The sequence below is a fragment of the Dermacentor albipictus genome, chromosome 3, assembly GCF_038994185.2.
Source record: "Dermacentor albipictus isolate Rhodes 1998 colony chromosome 3, USDA_Dalb.pri_finalv2, whole genome shotgun sequence".
NCBI classification, from domain to species: Eukaryota; Metazoa; Arthropoda; class Arachnida; order Ixodida; family Ixodidae; genus Dermacentor; species Dermacentor albipictus.
In genome coordinates this window covers 151,299,049-151,321,961 of record NC_091823.1, presented here as the reverse complement: position 1 = coordinate 151,321,961, position 22,913 = coordinate 151,299,049, and the positions used below count along the sequence as shown (strand labels likewise).

General features: G+C 45.0%; 1 protein-coding gene across 1 annotated transcript in view; it reads left to right on the top strand.

Moving 5' to 3' along the window:
* LOC139056980 (uncharacterized) overlaps positions 1-20,533 on the top strand; it is a 227,560-nt gene extending 207,027 nt beyond the window's left edge. Inside the window, exon 8 of the mRNA XM_070534767.1 lies at positions 20,401-20,533. Coding sequence (XP_070390868.1) covers positions 20,401-20,415 — 15 coding nt within the window. The 3' untranslated portion in view covers positions 20,416-20,533. The remainder of the gene's footprint in view (positions 1-20,400) is intronic.
* The last annotated feature ends 2,380 nt before the right edge of the window (positions 20,534-22,913 follow it).

The window sequence follows — 22,913 nt, the reverse complement described above, 5'->3', positions numbered from 1 at the left end:
TTGGTCATTACATGTGCCCTCCTGGAGCAGTACTTGTAAAAAAAAAACATATTTTCACGATTACCAAAGCACCCCTCAATGAAAAAACCGGCCCTGTTGCCAGGCATTGCTGACCGCACGCAGCCGGAATCTCTCACGCGCCGACCGAACAAAAGTGTCCTGCGGGTACGTCAATGAACATACGAAACTACGTACACATACTTTCATGCTGTCAACACCTGAAACTTTGGTAATTACGCGTGTGTTTCAGTACACCGCGTGCTTGCGTCATGTTTCAGCAACACGAACTCTCAACGTCACGCGCTTTACGCCTTGAATAATGGTCATTTTCTCTATTTCTTCCGCAATTCCAACACTAAACTCTAAAGGCCAGTTACCGACTGACGAAGATAGATCTCGATTGAAAAAACTGCTCCGCAGGGCTCGAAGGAACTTTTCTGCGGATTTCCTCCCGTAGCGTGTTGGCCGTCGTCTGCTACGGCAAGCCCACCACCGGCAGCGCCACCGTCGAGGCCACGTCGAGCGGAGGAGGAGGGAAGCGAATGGCGCTACTTTGGAAGATTGAGGGATTTTGCAGTGCCAATCGCAAGAGGGCCATCTCGCGGCTACATGCGGAAATCGCCGGCACGCAAGGAGGAAGCGCGGAAACATGCCCAGTTGCAGTCTCGGAGGGACGCGCATGCGCGCAAGCGTCGTTCTCGACAGCAGGTGTGCGGCGCTAGAAGGGGAGGAGGGTCCTTTCGCCACACGCTCGCGCACCCCACACTGTTTTGAGGGCGAGTGTACGTTATAACAAAGAGTACTGAAGCATTAGGATGAGAGTTTCGCTGCATGTATTTGGGCTGTCTAATGTTAAGGTCCAAAGAAAAAAATACTGTGAGTTTGTGACAATTATTGCTGACCTGAAATATGAGCTAAGATACAGTAATCGTGGTCGAACTGGCCTCTGGTCTACAGGGCTACGTTCAAGACCGAAATGCTGGCTTGATAAATACATGTAATTGGCAATTGTTTAGCTCTTTAAATTTTGGTATGTCGTCGCCGCTGTGTGGTTTTAGGTGCCCTATTTACCATAAGCACTGTTTCAGCTAATAGTTAAAGCAACTCTATAGTATGTTTTTTTTTTGCTGGGGGGGATAGGGAGCTTTCTTTAGCATTTAACTACTGTTCCAAAGTTATCGGTTAGCTGAAAACGCGCCCGCATGTGTTTCTGATATTATGTATGTTGTTACGGATTCACTAGCGAAAGAGCATTATCTTATCAGATTGCGCGCGTGAAGCAAATACTGGCATACATTCTCCATCACATGCGACTACCCGAGATTGTGCTGCAATGTACGGGCATTCCAATCTGATGAGCCGATGCCTTTACCCGTAGATCAGACTCAGGGGAAACACTACGTTGCGTCCAGCCATCGTTGTGCTTTGAGTGTTTTCCAGCGCAAGCTCACCTTATAATGAGGTATACTCGTGAATCACTCTTTTGGAAACGTTTTGTTTTTCACATCACTACAAAGTGACAGTATATAGGTGGTAGCGTAAGGGTTAGCGTGCCCAGCACCCAAATGTAGAATGTTACAAATACATGGGTTCGAATCCCGATGATTTGTTTGTGAAGGCCGCATTCTCTGCTCTCTGGTGACGGCGAAGCTCAGAATGAGGTGGCAGCCTGACGACAACAGTCGCCGTCAACGTAACATAACAAGCGCACGTTCAAGCTCGCAAGAAAAGCCGAAAGTGTATTAAGAGGAAATACATTATGCTCCTGTCGACAAAAAAAAGTGATGAGTAATGAGCGGTGTTGTTGAGTCAGACTGTAGACTGATGGTGTCGCCAAAGACAGGACCGCGCACCTGTCCTGGTGACCAGCGGAAATGTACATCGACAGTATGTCAATTAACGTCTCATTGATACTTCGTTAAGGTCGTAGCGTGTTTGTGCTGTCTAGCAGGAGCGAGTAGTGTAGCAGATGACACTGCAGAGAAAGCGGTGAGTGAAATCTGTGAAACGTACTTTTGTATAGCCATAGTGAACGTCAACGCCGTCTTGAAGAAAGCATTTCTGGCGACCATCATTTGCTGAGGTCGTCAGAAAGCCTTGAGTAGTACTATATGGCGGGGCATATTTGGTAACCACAGCGACAGACACACACATTTTGCGGAAATGAACAGAGGAAAGGTACTTAGTGAGCGGGCCGGCTATTTCGAGCTCTTGCGTAGTTTGCAAAATGAATGGGGCGAAGTATGGTGCACAAGAGGACATACAAACCTAAACGAATCAGCGTGATCATACTTGCGCGACACGACATGGTGGCCTGCCTCCCGGACATTATTGAGTTGCATGCAGCGATGACAGTTTATACCAGGTGCATTAGAATAAAGACGAGCACATCAGAGGCGTCCGAGGGACGTTTCTAAGGTAGAAAAGCACATCCCTCCCCCACAAAAGTAAGCTTGCGACAAGGGCATTATAAGATCGAGCACTACGGCGCTTGTTGATCTTGTCCAGGATGACATCAGCGTTTCATTCAGCGTTTAGTTCTGATAAAATGAGTTGAAGTTACATTTATTCGCATCTCAAAGGTGCACATAATCAAATAAAACTTGAGCGCATTTCATTACTAGGTGCCTCAGTACTCTATTTGAATTACGTACGACAATGATCACATGAATACAACATTATCAGAGAATATAATTCGAAAACAAGTTGACTTATTAATGCAGTCCACTAAAAAGAAGGTACCTCCACAGTATGGTTGTGGAGGGCACTAATAATGAACGGGCTAAAAACTGTCTTGTAGGTATGTAGTAAACTGGATAGACCGTTGGCGCCTTGGCAACAGGATAAGGTTGCTCCTGAAGGGAGAAAGTATAGCGGGCAATAAAGTTGGCCAGTTGGCTCTCACGCCTTAGAAATCCCGCAAAAGACGATGTCGCCACTACGACACGCCAGTGTAAGCCAATAAATAATGAATTTTTTTAAGTGAATCTTTGTGTGCTTCTTCTTTCGACTTTTCCACTGGTACTGTGTCCACTGGGAAGGTTCTGATCGTACGTATACGTGGAAGGAGCGTGAAAAATAGGGAAGGCGGCGTAAGAAACTCGTTTTGACCTTTGCATCGCCTCACGTATGCATGGTACCCTCTGGACCTCGCTGGTGACATCACAGTAGCCTCTTGGCAGCTATAATTATCGATGACCTTCCGCAAAAAGCATTGCAGAAACTGCAGCGCTAACCTTCATCCTAACATGCAAGTTATGAAGAGAGGTAGATAGAATGGTTACGAGGGGGCAGGGAGAAGACGCGTAGAATGGACAGAAGCAGGGCATTCGCGAAACGAGTGAATAACACCCTTGCCATTCTTCGCTTGCAGTTCTCACACAGGGGGAAAGACAATACAGGGAAATGAAAACGAGAGAAGATAACGAAACTCTACTACTATACACACGACAGCGGTTGCAAACCAACCGAAGGCACGGTACTTTACCTTTCTGCTAGTTCTTAAAATTGAACACCATGTAATTTTTTCAAGCGGACAACTGACGCAGGGCGTGCAGAGGCAAGGACGCAATGAATTACCATAGGGTATAGGTGACACTACTGAAGTGGCCGCAAGTCAAATCAACACTTATGTGCCCGCCGTGATGTGCTTCACGGCTATGGCATTACACGAGGTTGCGGGTTCGATCCCCACCGCAGGAGCTGGATTTAAACGGAAGAGAAATGCAAAAACGGTCGTGCGCTTTGATTTAGGGGCACATTAAATAACACCGAGGTATCAAAGTTAGTCCGGAGTACGCCACTACGGCGTGCCTCATAATCCGATAGTGTTTTGGCAACCTGCGATACACTAGTGGTGCAGGTCGAGGCATCTCTCCTTTGTGCCTCTCTCACTTTCAGTGTTTTGGCACACGGAGCACCATAATTCTGGCAGAACATCTGGCCGGTGCGATGTGACATGTAAAACAATGACAATGCTCAACCCTTTCACAGGTTGCAAACGATGGCGCACAACAACGCCTCAAGCAGCCACGGCTCGCTGTATGTTGTGTACGAAGCAAATGAAGAGCAGTGGGGCAGGCAAGGTAACATTTGCTATAAACTCACTGCCCTCGTATTGCACTACACGTTGAAGAAATCTGCATTCGCAGCCATCAGTACCGCTAATTAACGTCAGTCCAACAATCAACACAGAAAACTTGGCTTACATCGATTCGCACAGTGCATGGGATCCGCATTATTTTAAGACTATGAATTTATATGCTTAAGAATGGCGCTCATTATTGGGATAATATTGTTACGGTGAAGTGAAGGAAGACGTTGAATTGGACTAGAGAAAGACGAAGTCTGGCGGTTGCCTGAACGCCATATCCATCATTTGTAAATATAAGTTATTTTACACTCGTGGGCCTGCTTTCTTCCCGCAACATTTTGGTGGAAGGTGCGGGGTACCACCACGGAACTTCGCAGCGGACGTCATCTACCTGCTGCCACAATGGCAAATCAACCGACACAAGCGACAACGCCTCGGCAGCCCGTGCCCACGGTCATCCTTCACTTCACCGTAACAATATCATTCGCAGTGAGCAAAAGTGGCTGTCGTGTCCACGGTACTCTTGACTTAAACGGCTTCCATCCCATGGCCATTATATCACCGCCAACTTCCCTGGGATTGTAGTCGTCAAAATGGGACACAAGTGACAGAGAAATCAGGAGGCTGATGAACGGCAAGAAGGTGGGAGCTTCCACAAGACCTCAGGGAAATAAAATTACTCTTTCAGTAGTGTGATCAGGGGGCCGTGCTATGGTTTAAGCATCTATTAAACATCCTCCAAAATATCAACAGGAACCGACACAATTTAGAGAAAGGTGAAACCGCTGGGAATGTCAGGACAGCATTAGCCTAAATATTAAAGGTGGCCTGTAAATAACACACCATAGCACTGACAGGGTGGTCGAATTTTGGCACAAACAGATTATCTGTTGAAGCAGTTCAGCTGGAACGCGATGGTGCGAAATAAGGCGAGAATGTCCGCAAGTGTTGAAGGGAGGTCATGTACGTAGTCCAGTGGCTGACGTCAGGGCACGGCAGCTGTCAGGCGACATGCCTGGTAAGGCGACATGCCTGGCAAGGCGACATGCCTGGTAAAAGCGATATGCCTGGTCGTCAGAAAGAGGGAGAGAGAAAGCAAGGACAGGAAAGGCAGGGAGGTCAACGAGAGGAGCACTCGGTTTGCTACCCTACACTGGGGGTGGGTGAAAGGGGAACATAAGGAGGAAAAAGGTAAAGAGTAACCGCTGAGTGCGTGTGGGAAGGACGCTATAAACGGTGCCTTAAGCTGGTGTACTTCAAATATTGTACTAGTGCACGAATTGGTTTACGTGCCAGTGAAAGGTGTGGCATCGTCCGAGTATATTTGACTCAGAAAACGGTATTAAGTCCAGTCGCTGTAAAGTTGCCTGCAGAGCGAGGTGGTAGATCCTAGCGAGGCCTGTGCCCTTGTGGCTGTGAGTGGCGTTCACGAACACATACTCCTATCGTTTGGGAATAGCGGAGAGCCCGATATGCGACTTCTGTAGGTGCGAGAAAAACATCGAACACCTATTTTGTACCTGGCCCGTGTTGTTCTTCCCTTGCAGTTGTTCGCCTAACATGCGCTTAGACGGCGCTTCAGCACCCGGGGGTCCTGTTACGGAAGGATAAAAGAACAGAAAGGAAGAAGATCGCGAGCCGCTGGCTGCTACCTGTTGTTGCTGGTCGTCCATCTTAAACACATTGACTTTGCTTGTATATATATCCTAAATACAGTCTGTCAATACTCCGAACATCCCCATAACAATATTATGATACACCTTATGCACTTTCTGAGATCTGAGAACAAGACTCAGATCTTTAATTTGTTGCGATCCTCGGAGTCCTTGCCTAGACAAGGACTGTCGCTGAATTGACCCAACTTTTTACAGACATTTTACCATATCTTTGGCCAATGATCGGCTCAGTTGCTTATGCGCCAATAAACCCAACACAACAGCATATTCACGGGCTCCTATATGGTTACGTTGGAGATTGCCCTAAGACTACGTGTGGCAGCGTAAATATATATATATATATATATATATATATATATATATATATATATATATATATATATGTATATATATATATATATATATATATTGTCCGTATATATATATACACACACCTCGTGTTGCGGCAGCTTGACGAGGCCGGAGCCTTGTCAAGGTGCAGTTAGCAGGTTTTTTTCCCGCCACCCCCATATTTCTCGGAGATCAATAACAGTTCCTTCCATTGACTGATTGATTGACTGATTGATTGATTCATTGATAAACGAGAGAAGAAGGGGTACCTAGAGGCTCTATTTTGGTCATCATTAGCACATCAAGCCAACAAACAATGAAGTCAAAAAAGCACCGGGGTGATTATTTGTGGTTAAAATTGAAATGTAGAAAATTTTATAAATATAGCGACTGTAAAAAAATGAAGGGTCTTTTACAAACGCACATCTTTAATAAGATGTAATAAGCGCAGAGAAAGCGCAATTTTTCAGATGTGTTCGTTGGCGAGGCGGACACACTTTGCAGCTATTAAATGAGCTTCGGAAGACTAATGAACAATCTTTCAATAGTAAAGGTTTTATGATTGCCTTGGCGGCACTTGTCTAAGTGTAAAATTGGGATGCAGTGGAATTTTCATGCATGCTTACCTTACAAAAATCTTGAAAATTGCACCTCATATGCGATATTCATCGTAAAATTGCGTAGCTATGTGGAGGCGACGTCCAGATTGAGCACGGCCTGTTGCGCGTCAGACGGGAACGCCCCGTATGTAAGTGTGGAGTCAATTTTGATTGATTGCATGCCGCCGGAAAACGTTGCCTCGGCACAAAACCACAAATGCTTGCAAGGCGAAGCGAGCCCTATCAGACACTGTTACAATAGAGTTTCCTACAAAATTACTAGAGGGAACTCTGGCGCTAGTGTCTACGTGAGCTACAACGGGAGCGGTTGTCCCAGCATGGGAATTGTGGGAAGTACATGCATTTGCCTAAACTTCGTCCTTTTTCGCTTCAAACGGCTTTGTGACTTTGTAAACTCCTCATTTTGAACAGTTTATTGCGTAATGAATAATTAAATAAACATCATTAAAATTGCCCGACGACAGGATTCGAACACAGGGACTCTAGTATAGAACCCTGATATTGAAACCATTAAGCCACGGATGCATGTATCGACAAGCGAATGAAACACACTTATGAATTTATCGCGGGCTTGCCACTGCTTTGAGACGCTTTGTGCGTTTCGATTTGGACACATAGACAAGCTCAATCGTTGCAATTAACAGCAATTGTACGCGTTCCCGGCGTCTTCTGCACTTCGGAGAATATTGATTGCGCTGAAATATACGACAATAAGATTTATATAGCGTAATATACAAACCCACAAGAACGCCTGAATCCATAAGCACGAAGATCAGACAAATCCATCCACTTCCCATCATTCCCATGGTAGGACAACGACTGCAGCGCCAGGGTTGCCTCTAGTAATTTTTGTAGGAAACTCTATGGCTGTCACGACTGGACGAAACGCTAGGTTTTGAACTTCCTCACCCTTGTCGTCACGGGGCGTTTCGGGCTGATATGAAAGCGGGGCCTCCTTTTATACGCTCCCCCTGCGCTCGGTGCCGGTATTGCCTCGATGTACTGTAGAAACTAGATTAGGAATATCTCGAATTCAGTGCGATTTTTCAGATTGAAAAAAAAAAAAATGAGGGTGCATGAAAATGCGACTGCCTTCGAAGACGCCACTAAAACAACTGCCCCTAAGGCACTATTAAAACGTTAATTGTTAATTTTTTAATTAAATATCTCAAGCTCACGTTATGAGCGCCAAATTATGTATACCCTGCTTGACATATCGTCTTCGAAAGGCCATCTTTACTGCGCTTGTAACGTTTTTGTTAAAAAACCTGTGTTGTCTAGATGAAGTTACAGTTTCGCTTAAAAGCCAAAGGATCGATTGCCAGAGCGAATTAGTGGACAAGCTTGTTATACGAAGTTTTATTGGCCTTAAATAAACAACTTTGACGTTTTTAGCGCACGAAAAGGGACGAGAGGCAAAGGCAAGACGCGGACATAGCGCTGTGTGCGCGTCTTGCCTTTGTCTCTCGTCCCTTTTCGTGCGCTAAAAACGTCCATGTTATGGAATACAAACACGCCCTAACCTAACTTCTTTAAATAAACATGCATGGTGTCACGGCCACACAAGCCACCATGAACACATCTCACTCGATGACCGCGGAAACTATCTGCCAAAACGCAGTAACGAGAAAACGCCGCAGCAGCAGCTGCCGAATCGACCTTGCGTCTCGCATCAATGCCAACTAAGCCGCAAGAACACAGCGCGCAGCCGGACTCTTGTCTTCGTCGCAAATGGCTTTCGAGGTACAGTTAGATGTACCAGAATGGGGGTGGGTCCAACGGAGGCCCAGGCAAGCGGCGAGAGTGAAGCAAAAAGCGTTGAAATTTGCGGCGGCGCTGCCGTCACCTTCTTCTTGAAGCCCCTTCTTCTTCTGATGTTCCGGCCAATCCGGTGCCTCGGCCGCCGGTGAAACCACGCCTACCGACGATGGTTACGGCGGCACCGAGCTGTCCTCTACTCAAGAGTTCTACTCAAATTGAGGACGACGCAACGAGCTATGGAAAGAAGAATGATAGGTGTAACGTTAAGGGATAAGAAAAGAGCAGATTGGGTGAGGGAACAAACGCGAGTTAATGACATCTTAGTTGAAATCAAGAAAAAGAAATGGGCATGTGCAGGACATGTAATGAGGAGGGAAGATAACCGATGGTCATTAAGGGTTACGGACTGGATTTCAAGGGAAGGGAAGCGTAGCAGGGGACGGCAGAAAGTTAGGTGGGCGGATGAGATTAAGAAATTTGCAGAAACGGCATGGCCACAATTAGTACATGACCGGGGTTGTCGGAGAAGTATGGGAGAGGCCTTTGCCCTGCTTGAAAAAAGTGTTTGAAAGGGCTATTAGTAGTAGTAGTAGTATGTTTGTAGTAGTAGTATGTTTATTTGGCCATATTATATACAATACAATATGCCCTCGAGGTGAGGCTAAAGGAGGTAGACCAAGCATACCTCCTGACAAGGCCTAATATGAGATTACAAATATTTTAATAAGTTGATATCAAAAGTGAGGCCCAGTTTGCCTTTTAAAAAGGCAAATCCACCGAGCTTGCTTTACTCGATATTAAAACTGAGATACTAAATAATTTCGAGGGAAAGCTTTACACGCTGGGACTGTTTATAGATTTCCGTAAATCCTTCGATACCGTGTGTGATAGCGTTCTTTTGCAAAAACTTAATAATTACGCCGTCCGTGGTATTGCCAAGAGGATACTACAAAATTACATGACAGACTGTTACCAACATGTAGTTATTAATCAGGAGACATCCTCACATGCTAAGGTGAAAAAAGATATCCCGCAAGGATTTATACTCGGTGCACTGTTATTTATAATTTACGTAAATGACCTGTGTCGCATTCCGAATTCTCCTAAAATAAAGAAGGCGACGGTGGCGCTATCAGGATTTTCAGTAAAATTTGCCTCAGCGCGGATCCCTCATTGGACCCACTCTCGAATCTAGTACACTCTAGTACAGTGGTCCGGCAGTGCGTGCGCGGCCGCGGCATTACAGATGCTTCAAAAGCGTGGCAGTTTGGGCGACTTGGTGTATGTCGTGACTGCTTTAGGCTTGTAGCGCAGCTGAGAGTGAACGAGAAAGGAAGGTGGAAGGGGTAATAAAAGGAACGGAGAATAGGGTGAGCACTAAAAAAGTTATAAAGAATGTTTAAGAAATTACAAATGCTAGAAAGCACAGTGGGGAGTGGCACTTGCGGAGGCGTCGCACGTTTGCCCGCATGCGCGAGCAAGAGCGGGTATGAGTAAGAAAATGTGGGGGCTTTTTCTCCTTGAGTATATGACTCTGCCATGCACTACGGTGGAGTTTCTTTGCGCCTATTCTATACGTCTGCCCTAGACGTGCCGGCCTTGCGGAGTGAAGTCCAGTTTGTTTACGCTCCGACACTTGCTGCCGGCATGGTCAAAGAGGTGATAACATCGCAGATGCTTCAATGAGAGCAGTAGGGTCGGTACAAGACGGCGGGCCACATATAATAAAAATCTAGGAGGCAGAGCGCCTTAGCAACGGTGGTTGAAAGCCAGCGGCTGAAAGGGCGCTGGTGATCTCGACGCCCCTGCAACCGCTACAAGGATACGGCGTACCCCCCTAACGTGTTTTACTTAACCTAACTGAACCTTAACCTAGCCTAACGTGGCCTAGACGCAAAGACAATAATCCGCACGGTGTAACCGCTGTGGGAATACGCCGCGCCGCCCTAACGCCTTTTCCGCTAACCTAATGTAACCTAACGAAACATAAATGTAACCTAAACCTAAGCTAATATTACCTAACGTGGACGAGGTGCAATTGAAATAATCCTCACGGCGTGAGACCAGGCAGTCGCGTTCAACCATAGTTGATAAGGCGCTGTGCGTTTATTTCACTCGAAGGTGACCACACAAAGAATGCTGCTTAAAAGTCGAGGACAGCAGGCCAGGCCTCTACTACTGCACTTCTTGCTCCCCCGGGAAAATCAGTGATGCTTTTTTCCTTAATTTTTTTGAAGGTAGAGTGCCATAAGGCCGAACGAAGTTATAATCCGGCATGACTGGTCCAGCACAAGCTTCGCAGGCGCAAGAAAGTCTGTCCGACGTACCTTTAGACACAGCGACAACCAAATGGGACGTCAGTCATGACAGATTCACCTGTTTCACCGTGCCGGCAGACATCGTCCGAGCATAAAGAAAATCGACCCTACTCCGCAATGTCAGCACGCCTAGGGACAAATGCACACAACACGGGCAATTGCACTTCTCCACCATAGTGCCCGGGCAGAGTCAGATATTTATGGAACAAAGGCCCTCACATTTTCTCTCTCTCCAACCCGCTCTTACTCGTGCCTGCGCAGAAACGTCGAGTTCCTGGAGAAACGTCACGCCCCGTTGTACCTGCGAGCAATTGTAAAAATGTGGCCCCTGTAGCCCCGGCCGCCTGAAGTAGGACGCTCACCCTTTCCTATACCTCACCCCGGAACGTTGCGCTCGCCGGAAGACGGCGCGCGTCCTCTCTGCTTCCGTCGGTTGCGTGCTCAAGATTGAACCGCGATCGCCACCACACTCTCGAAGGCTTTCACTCGCTCAAAGAGCACCCAGCGCGGTGTGACGATTTTATCGCCTTTGGATTTTATACGAATCCTCGGCGCGACGGCTTCTGCGATTCCAGAAATGCGCACGGAGCGTCCATATAATCGTTATGGCAATAAAAGCACTCTGTATATATTGAGTTTTCTGAAGAAGTTATCTGCTCTATATCTTCACACAGGAACTGCGGCCCTTGCGTAGCTACCGCTGCTCCTCGAACAGAGTCATTCAGAAGAGTTTTCATTACTACGATTTGTTCTACTTTGAGAAGCTATTAAATGGTATTCCTTACATATTCATGAAAAACAAACATTTGATAATATTGAATTGCGAAATTTCATAATTAATACAAACCAATTAGAAAAGTCTATTTGACTCGTTTTTGAAACTGCGAATCTTTGTATGCCCCTAGTATTCACCTTATAAACCAAGAAATACTGCTTTATATACCAGAAAAATAAGGTGTCTGTAGGATTCCACGCATGCTTGGTAATCTTAGTCACTGCACGGGCCGGTTTATCAGGCCCCGTCCCGAGCTGGAGCCCCAAAGTACAATGCATGGGCCCGCCCGAGCCGGGCGTGCTGATTTTAAACCTGAATGGTAGCCAGTCCAGTTCTTTTCGACGGATTATACCTTGAGCCTATTCGAAGCTAGCTTGAGATTCCGGTCATTGTGGAGAGACTGGCATGTGATCAACGAGCCGTGCGTGGTCTTCAAGGTGCATCAAAGCAGCATTTTTCCCTGCGTCTTATCTTGCTGGCTGCTTTAATTGTGAGAGATATAACGATTTCATTTCGACTAACTGCCAGACGAACTTGGAAAGACTGTTAGTATTATCAGAGAGTAGCGCAGCAATATACTATAGGGAAGGCTCACGTGAACACATCCTTACCCACCGCGAGCCATCCCATCTTACTTTTGAATCTCATATAACCATTGGGATGCACAGTGATAAAACTCAAGCCAATATATTTGGCGCAAACACGAAGTTAAACACATTGACATATTGGCTTCCAGAAACATCATAGTGCACGCACACTAGAAGCATCTGTCAATAAATAAAAATTGATGATCCACGTGGCTAAAGCTCAAGTGCAGTTATGACTTGCTATGGAGGATACCATTTTTTTGCGTTTTTGGCTACGCTATGACTTTGTCAGTGTTTCAATCGACAACTTAGGTTCGTTATTTTGCCACATATAGAAGTCTATACTATGCATACTTGTGTTTCAATACATCGCATTAGAACCAAGGTTAGGCAGTTTTCCGTCAGATTAAGATATGATTGCTTGTTCTTTCACGTAAATTCGCAGGAAACTCACCTCGTGCTAGAAAACATATAGAAGGCTACGAACACGTGAGCTGAGCCACCAAAAATGTAAAAATTGCATTTAAAATAAAAATTCACAGATACAGTAAGGTTTTTTGTGTGCTGTTTTCTTTTTCACATCCCGCTCATTAATGTTGAGACATTTTACTGCCTAATCGTAGGCTGAAAGTATTTAGCTAGGAAAAATATACAGTTGATGGTCGGAATTTAGTTAGTTGGACTAATTTTGCGAGGAACTAAGGCAGAATATTGAGCTCGCTGGAACAGGTAACCACGAAAAATAACGGAAACTGTAGGGATTGGCTCCAGGCGCTAACACACAACATTTGGTAATGAACGTTGCAAAATATTTTTGTTACCATTTGATTTAAATTCACTAAAAGCTTGTTCACAAACTAGCTTCTGTCTTGCCATTGAAATCATCGCGCACAGGCAACGCAAAGCTGCGCATCAGCGATGGCTTTAATCAAAATCTATACATTTTTGCGCAGCAAAAAAATATTGCAGACGACTGCGCCTCGAGGCACGCCTTCTCTTGGGAGATATACCCAGCTGTACCGAAAGTCCTCTAATTTATTCGTCTTGTGGTTGCTTTACGACGGATACCTTAGGTACCTGAAGAGCTTCCAGAGAATTTGTTTTTGCGCCGTGTCTCGCAACAATCAAATAGTTTTCAATCTCATTAGCGTGATCACTGTACGAATTGATGTCTAACCCTTCGTCATTTTCATTCGACTCTGTGATTGCAAGCAACTTTCCCCAATGCGCTTGGCCTTCTTGATAGGCGGGGCCACTGTCGACCTTACAGCGCTACCTTCATCGAATGTCGGGTCGTACATGTGACTTTTGAACGCGGACACCTCTAGGAATACGACATATTATTAACCTTGGAACAATGCTCAACACGCTTTTTAGTGTCGTGAAAATAAAAGGATCACCCCAGAACTCATCTTGAGATGACAATCGAAGATAATGAAGTCAGCGCTCGCGCAATGTAGCGATCACGTTGCGACACACGGTATTGACTTGGACACCTTTATTTAGAATCGGCAGTGGTCCTCCTGGGATTTGAAGTGCTTGGCCAATATGCTATATACACTGTGTCCGTGATTGGCCCAATTTTTTACGTATGATCATCGATCAACATGGTTCTCGCGACGCTAGGACGAGGACCGTATGCCGCCGGCACATTCAGTGTCGATGAGGAAATGTTGCTGAAGTGATTACGATAAATAAACACGACAGAATTACAAAGCCATGAAGATAACTGCATAATGACAAACAATTTAAGATAGCACAATTATAACAGAATGAAGGAGAAATTATGATGTAGCGACGAAACGGGTTTGACAACGACGGCTGGCCACAATTGCATCTAATTTTTTCAATGATGACGATAGTGCGACAACAACGCGATGGCATGGCCGAGCGACCATGGCAGGAAGACAAGTGTACGACGATGATGGCATAGGGATGAATGCGTGACGACTGTAAGACGAATACAGTGGGACGATGGCAGTATGACAAGTATGAGAGGATGAAGCAGGAATGACGACGAAGGAACGATGGGGACCACGGTATGTCAGCAAATGCATGACGATGACAGTATATGAACGACGCAATGACGACAGTGGCACAACAATCGCGACATAACCATGATTGAATTACAATAGCATGTTTGTTGTGGAATGACGTTGATGTCACTGCTAAGGCGGTGACCATGAAGGCTGGACGAATATTTCGTCAAGTTTCCGAAATGATGACATTGGTAGGACAGCGTTATGAGAACAAAATTACTTTAACTGCACGATCGCTACTGTATGACAACGATGGAGCTACCATAACTTCGAGCACATACGCAGTGGCTCAATTTAGCAGACAACCATTCGGTCAGCTGGCGTAAGATAGATAGATGGATAAATAGACCGATAGATAGGCAGATAGAGCGATAGATAAAAGAACCCCAATTCGGTAACGAATGCTGTTCGCATTAAAAAGTTGGCGCTGTTGATAAGCGGAACCGTTTTCTCCATGGCCGAAAAATGACGCTAATGTAAACTAATGTCTACAGCATAGAGCTGCTGTGTCGTGGCCTGCCCGCCTCGACTCTCCCATACAACACACCCACAACACCTAACTTAAGGTTTACATAGGGCTGCACTTTTTATATTCTTCCGTATTGTGGAGTCACAGGTAGCATGCCTGGGCCTATAATCCGGGCGCGACCCGAGTTAAACGCCGCTAGGCACGAGCCCGCCCGGGTGTAAGTCAACAATTGCTAACCCGGCCCGTGCGCGGCGCGCAGCCCACGTGGCGGGCTCGGGATCTCTGACGAGCCCGTTCCTATCCAGATACCTATCTTTTCTCTCTCTGAGAATGAAGTTTCTAGGGGTTGCAATGACATATCATCATTACAAGCGCGTACTGGTGTCCAACAAGGCACAGCGTTAGGGTAGTTTGGATGCGTGATGTCTGTTACCTATAGAGTAACAATCTCGTATGCAGATGACACCACACCTGTCGCCAGAAGCGTAGCCAGGGGAAGGGGGACTTAGGGGGCTTTAGCCCCCCCCCCCCCCCCACACCCCTGAAATTTTTTCGTGCTGTCATGCTCCGCCGACCAAAACAACTCCTGGCGCCGGAAATCATGCTCGATGTTGTGTAGAATGTCGTTTTCATGCCCTAAAAGACATTTTAGCGCGGACATTGCGAAATTGGGCTGGATTTCACGGCAACGCGAATGCAGTGGGAGTCACATATCGTAACGCAAGGCCACCCATCGAGCACAAAGTTTCAAGCGCGTTTTGATGGCGAGCGGGATCGTCTCCACATCTCGCGGAGGCCGCGGAATCTACGGAGTGCTTGGATTTCAATACTGAAACTTTATGGGTATAAAGCTCTCATCACCTTTTCATGAGAAAGGTGCATTGCCATTTCCAAAGTCGTGCTTTCAATTCCGAAAATTTGTGGGTTTAATGCTGTTATAAACATATGACGACAAAGGTGCATTGACTTTTTTGAAGCCGTACATCAGACCATACAAAGAGACAAGCCAAATCAACACACTATCAGAAAAAGGTAACAAAGTGCGCAGCGAGGTGTGATGAGACGAAGCGTTGTGTTGGTTCATTTGTGCAGTCATGTCACAGAAAAAATATCAACATTTTTTTTTTCACCTGCACCAAAGCATCCATGTCAAGGATACTAAAGCCAGCAAATGTAACTAAGTTCTTATTTATTTGTCTACTTGGAATTTTATTTTCGCGAGGACACATTGAGCCTCCTTTTCGTTTCTTTTTGTTTTTGTTATTTTGTTCTTGCTACCCACGGGCTGACGATCCAGCCAGAGCGCATGCGTTTTTCTCGGGCTGCTTCGATCACCACGCCGCGCACTTCGATGCGCGTTCGTTTTTCTCTGGCCGGCTGGAATTTCACCTGGCAAAGCTTTGGACACTTTCTGGATAGCAGATGAGAAGAAGAAACAATGCAAAGCCGCTCGCCGTCATCACTCCGGGGACCCGACGGATTGCAACGCGTTCGTTTGAGCGCAACCTTTCCGGAAAATTTTGTGTCGCCCGTGTAGGATACCGAGCAGTATGCGCACGGGTACTCTGTGGACCAAGCGTCTCACGTTTTCTTTGCTATTCCTTCGGTAGCCACACTAGTTGCCCAAAGTAGGCATTCGATTGTAGCCAACATGCTTTCCTTTGCATTATTTCATTTCGGCACCCCCGCCCCACAAAAGAAGAAGACATTGTTGCGGCGCAGAGATATGTCGCATGTTGAAAGTTCGATTTTCTTACTTCTTTTGCGGAAAGTAATTGGCCACGGGACGCTTCACTTGCGGGATACTCTTATTATATTATTGCGATAGCAGTTAAATGGACCCTCCAGGCGCATTCCTGCCGTCGCTGACGCCCTCATATTCCGTATAAAGCCCAGGGGCGGTAACATCGTGACCGCGCGCCGCAAACCGAACAGACATCCCCAAAGGCCGGGAGCTCGAGCGAGCGGCTGAAGCATATGATCTCCAACTCATCATTGTCCCTCAAAACCCGACGAGATTAGGTAACAGCGTCAGTGCAGACACCTTTCCAGATCTCACATTCACAAATAATGTCGACGAGTTATTCTGGACCAATCTAGGAAAGAATCTAGGCAGTGACCATTTCATCATCAGCGTGTCGGTAGGCTCCCCGGAAATCCGGTGACCCTGTGGCGAGGTGGTAATCACGAACTGCTGTATGTGCGAGTGAAAGCGTAAGGTGAGGGAGGCATGGGTCAGCCGACGATGGTGGCTCAGTCTTGTGTGCGCATGGGAGAAAAGCGAGGAGGAAGCGCGCCACCTTCCGTCGTGCGCCATACATCGGGGGAGTGGAGGGAGGGGGGGGCTGTGATGTGTGAAGCTGTGGTTGCGCATTTACCTTGTTTGACGCATAATATATAATGACTTTTTCTTTGATACCTAAATTTATTGCTTATACGTATGTTTAAATATCTTGTTGCGAAGTTTTGTGTATATGTGCAGTGAACTTTGTTTCCAGTGACACTTTCTTCCCTTTATCAAGCTGTATCTTCGCATTTGTATTTTCTATTGTATCTTCGCGTTTCTAATGTGCCAAGGCGAGACAAAAGACAGTGAGCCAACCCACCCGCGCAATAATGGTTCGGTTCATTATTTGCGATGCATGCGCATAGCACATAGGCATCTCATTTACAAAAGTGACATGCAGGAGTCCGGATAAATGTTCTTTAATACTCTCATATACTGGGTTCAACATGGTTGCGTGGCATAATGGACACTACAAAAGTTGAACAGCGAGGTGTGGTGAGGTTTTTGACAGATGGAGACGTTTCCCAAAAAAGAAATTAGTCGCCGTATGGCTGCCGTGTGCATTGAACATTGCAGTTCATTGGCCACTGTGAAGCGTTGGAGCAAACGATTCAAAGAAGGACGCGAAAGTTGCAAAGGCGGTCTATAGCCGGGTAAAGCCACCGTTCAATAGCCCCCAATACAATTGCAAAGGCTTATTAGACAAGAACGGAGGATAAGAATCGATGAATTGGCAGGGCGTGTGAACATCAGTCACGATTCGGGTCACACCATAATTCATGAACATATCGGTTATCGACTCTTGTGTGCGTAATGGATGCCCAAGATTTTGAACCATCGCCAGAAGACGGAGAAGTTCGGTGCCGCCTTGACTCATCTAATCCGGTATCACGATAAGGGTGACGACTTTTTGTCTGCACTTGTGACCGAGGATGAATCAAGGTGCCGCTACTACTAGCCTGATACACTACGGAAAATTTTACAGTGGAAACATTTGAATACACCGCCCCAAAGGAAACGAAAGGCCGTCATTTCTGCTGGAAAGGTATTGACTTATTTTTCGATCGTCAGGGGACATTATTGATCGAATTTGCTAAACCTGAAGAGACTATCAATCGTTTCCGATATTGTGAAACGTCGGATCGGGCGCGTGTCGCAATGAAGAAGCAACAACGTGGAAAATTGAGCAGCGGGATCATCTTGCTCCACGACATTGCCCGGCCCCACGTCGATGATGTGGTTAATACAAAACTGGCAAAGTTTGAGTGGGAAACGTCGCAACATCCGCCATACAGCCCAGACCTGTCGTCTTGCGACTTCCACATTTGGGAGCATTTGAAAAAACAGCTCAAGAAAACCAAAGTCATGTCGTACGATGACGTAGATTCAGTCACAGATTTTTGAACCAGCAACCCAAGGAATTTTATGAGACGGGAATTACGCGACTCGTTAGTCAGTGGGACAAATGTTAAAATGCTCATCGAGACTACTGTTCAATAAAGTACCCCGTTTGTCATATATTCGCATTGGCTCACTTTCATTTGACTCGCCCTCATATATTTTGCAGAATTCCTGCTTTTTATGTGCTCTCTGTTGCGACTATAATTTCGGAGGAATTACTCGCAATACACGACCGCTGACAGCTGCTCCTGCGTAATACATTCTAACAAAAAACAGCGCCATCGAGAATTTTTCCTGGTCGTTGCATATGTACAAAAATGTAAAGAATGTTATTGAGTGACAGAGAGAGACAGAGAGATGCTAATTAGAGAAAGGCCGGGAGGCTAAAAAGTTTTAATTAAAACATGTGTCCTCAACTTGTACATTTCATGGCCTTTACATTTTTCATATCAGCGGCATGCTATGCTTTACTGGTTCTAAACTGATATAGTTCTAGAGTTCGTGTGACATTTGCTTCACTTAATAAATATAAAAAAAAATCATAGACGCATTGATATCAGTTGTTTCGGGCACAATGTTGAGACGTACGAGTATATTCTTTTACGAAAAAAGACATACTTGTCTTGAATTCGCTTGCAGCATCTTTGGCAATGGCAACGCCGTTATTATTAATGTTGAATGTATTTGATTCTTCGACTATTTCTATAAGGAGGAGGCCGAGCTGCAAAGTGAGCCCCCCCCCCCAAGCGAACGAACATTCTGTACGCCACTGCCTGTCGCTACTGGTGCGTCTGAACGTAAATCCCACAGATTATATCTTTGGCACTACATAACCCACAAATATAGGTGGACGCAGTAAGCAGTAAGCAGCTGTGTGTAGTGCTAAGGTAAAACTTTATTGCGTATGCATGTTAATTTAGTTACACAAACGATAGAAAGTGTTGGTACCGTTAAAAGTTTCGGTGTCATCTTCTTTAAATATTTGAGATGTAATATGCTTGAGCAGTGAATTATATGAAAAATTTCTTCTTCTCTGTGCATCACCTCACGTGCTGAATGTTTACCTGAGCTTAAGGCTGAAATACTTATGTCTCTTCAGTACTGTCGAGGTTTGAGTCATATAAAACTCCGGTATACTACTAGAGTGTCTAATGTGTCTAAAGAGCACAGTCGGCGTCACCCTTGTGTAGAGCGCGGGAACGGCGGCCGCCGGTCGCTCCGCAGCCAGCCAGCGAAGTGTAGCGGTAGTGGCTGGGCCCGAAAATAAATGCGTCAGCCGCCCGAGCCCAGCAGCTACCGTTAGACGTCGCTAACTGCCTCCGGAGCAGCCCGGCGGCCGCCGTTCTCGCTCTCTACACATGATTGACGCCGACAGTACTTACTGCAAAAGAAGACTGCTCCTGTTAGTGCAAATGTACTGTTCCTCGGTCGAAGTGTCAGATTTTCTTTGTCCGTGTCTTCGATATGCAGGCGCACGCTGGCTCTACGATGTAAATAATCCTCAACATTTAACGAAATTGTAAATAACTTGCTGGTCAGGATTCGTGACAACGCCCAAAAAGGACAAAGAGGGTACAAAAAATATTGGTGTTTCGACACTGCTTACGCAATATGATAAGCATTTCAAAGTGGCACATAGGCGTTCTTGCTAAACAAGGTGAAGAAAGACAACAGCGAAATTGGATATTGTTGTAGTTCCTGAATAAAGACCTACTTCCAACAGTAGCTGCACTGCTTATAACTACTTAACATTCACGTGCGGCTATTTGGTTTTGGTGTATTTTTTTACGTCAGCGTATAGCGCCAAATAAAATGGTTATCTTCGAAACAGAAAAAGATATTGTTCATGAAATGCACACCATTAGGTATGGCATCAGTGTATAACGGTGCACCTACGTACAGGGCCAAACTCCGTATAAACAGCGTCTAAACGTTGTTCTTGCGACTCTCCTTTTCACCTTGTATCCAGTGGTGAAAATAAAAATCTTTATGATGATGATGTTGAAATAGATATGACTGATCTATCTTTCTTTTTTCTTTGCAGGAGGTATTCTACTAAACGCGTCCTACACGCAGTCTACTTAATGGCAAAGGGGATGTTAATACCAAGATTCTAGAACTAAGTGAATTGCGTATTGGTCCATGAAGAATAAAGAATATAATTTTCCCTGAATAAATATTGTCTGCTTCCTAATATTTTTGCCTCTTTTCGCTTTAGAGGGCTTAAAATGATAGAATTATCAGGTGCCTGTGTGGCAGAACTGGTGCGGTGTTGATCAATCTCCAACAATACCAGCATTCCTAATTCCTAGCGCTCTTTAATAAGTTTCCAGAGACAATATCAAAGCCATCATGGGAACAAAGCACCGGCACTAGACTCTTACCTTCTTTCTAAAGCATTTTTATGCATGATTTTATTTTAATCGTACCTGTGGTTGGCCCTAAGACATCCCGAACATGCACAATTACGAATGTACACTTAAGGCCAATTTTAAATACGGTTCCACTTGGTAACAGGAAGTTTTAATGACTGTTTTTCACCTTTGTGGACAGAAATTCGCAGTAAAAAAAGAAACATGTGGACGAGCGTTGCAGATTGTCGAGATTGCTGACGTGCCATCGAATACCTATCAGAAGAGTTGATCAACTGCAGTCGCTGCGTGAGCCGCCTGCGTTGATGGCGACGCAATGCTGGCCACCTGATGGTCTTCGCATATCTGAGTAAGCATGACGATTGCTTTCTAATCAAAGCCGAGAAGCTTCAGGTGCAAGACTACTTCAGGCGGTCATTGTTGGCAAGTGCGCGTATGGGATGCCTGGGCCCCTCCAAGGCTAATGTTAGTTGGGCAGTGGTCAGTGATGATGGCAGAGAGCCTAAACAATTTTGTTTATTTGTGTTAAACTCAGCCATTGTGGCGCAAACTTTCGGATGGGTAGGTTTGTTTATGAAATAATGTGTTTTTTTGTCAGCGACTGATGTATCTTCTTGGTGACAGCTAGCTCCGATCTCAGAAGGAAGCTAAGGTGCTTCAAGACCTGAATAAAAAAATATCGCGGAGGACATGAAGGAATTTGTGTTCCTTGTATTCTTATTATTTAAGGGAATATTCTTTTTGTCCTATTTGTCTGGTGTATGTTTACCTTATAGTTCTTCGCACTTTGGTCCAAAGTTATTGACGGCAATGGTATGTACTGAGTCATATGTGTCTAACTATTGAGTTCAATTAATTTCTCTTGAATATAGACTTGATTCCGAGACACGTGACTGGGAATTCAACGATCCATTTTGTTTAACGTAGTAATCTAATACAGGAACGTAGTTCTGCTTTGCGTGGTTACAATTAAGTATATAAATTTAATGAAAGTGCGCGTGAACAGAAATGACCATTTGCCTGTCGAAATGAGCTGCTTAATTTGTCGCATTTGCATATTTTCACCATCTCCATCTGCAATACAGATCTTTAATTCGAGGACATATTGTTACATGGAGAAAATATATGTATTTGCAATATATACAGTTGTAAGATTGTAGCTCAGTAGAATGGGTAATACCTGTGTCACAGATGCACACTTGGAAGGCCTTCCAGTCGACGGCCTTCGAAACGCGACAACTCTATCGACTCAAAGGAGTTGTCGTTCTGCTACACGGCACTTTTGAAAGGCCGTTGAGTGGCTCAGGCGTTTCTCGCAAAATTGTGTGGCGCTGCGGATCTTTATTTTAGTTTTCATGCCACGATAGATGAAACAACAATAAAAATATTTAAAAGCCAGGGAGAGACGCATGCCCAGGTGTCCAAACTAGATGAACTCGTGGGATATGTTGGTCCTTGTGCATCAATTTATGAGCCACCGGGGATCACAGCTTGTTGATTGCAGATTCTTTCAAGTAACTAAGTGTTAAAATTTCGTATATAATTTAAAGCGGCATACACATATCTATAATAAAACGTCTGGCGGGACGTTTTTTATGTTCGAGATATAGACGGGATGATTCAGTTAATTTTAGGTTGTGTGGTTTAGAATCGCTAACCATTCGCCGGCTTCATAACAAATAAAGCTTCTTTTTAAAAATCAAATATTTTATTATTACAAAAAATTTTACTTATAAACGTGCGTTTCAATGTAATTAAGGGTTATTTTACTAGGTTTACTAGGAAATGCAGACCCTTCTATTCCTGTTCTAGCATGATTGGTACATCTCATGGCCTCGTTAAACAGTTGAAATACCAGGATGTCTATATGTCCTCTGATTTATCAATGAATAACCATACAGGCTTTATAACTGGTAAAGTCAATGGTGTATTAAACTTCATTAAACATCACACCAAATCTGCACCAAAAACCTCAAACAAGCTTTGTATGTCAACGATCTACTTCCAATCTTTGAATATTCTTGTACAGTATGGGATCCTCACGGCGAAACGCTAATCTATAAACATGAACGCATACAAAACCAAGCTGCACGCTTTGTCCATGATAATTTTAACTTTAATTCTTGTATAACACATATTAAAGATGAATTAGGTTGGAAACTTCAGCAGCAAGAAAAGTTTTGCG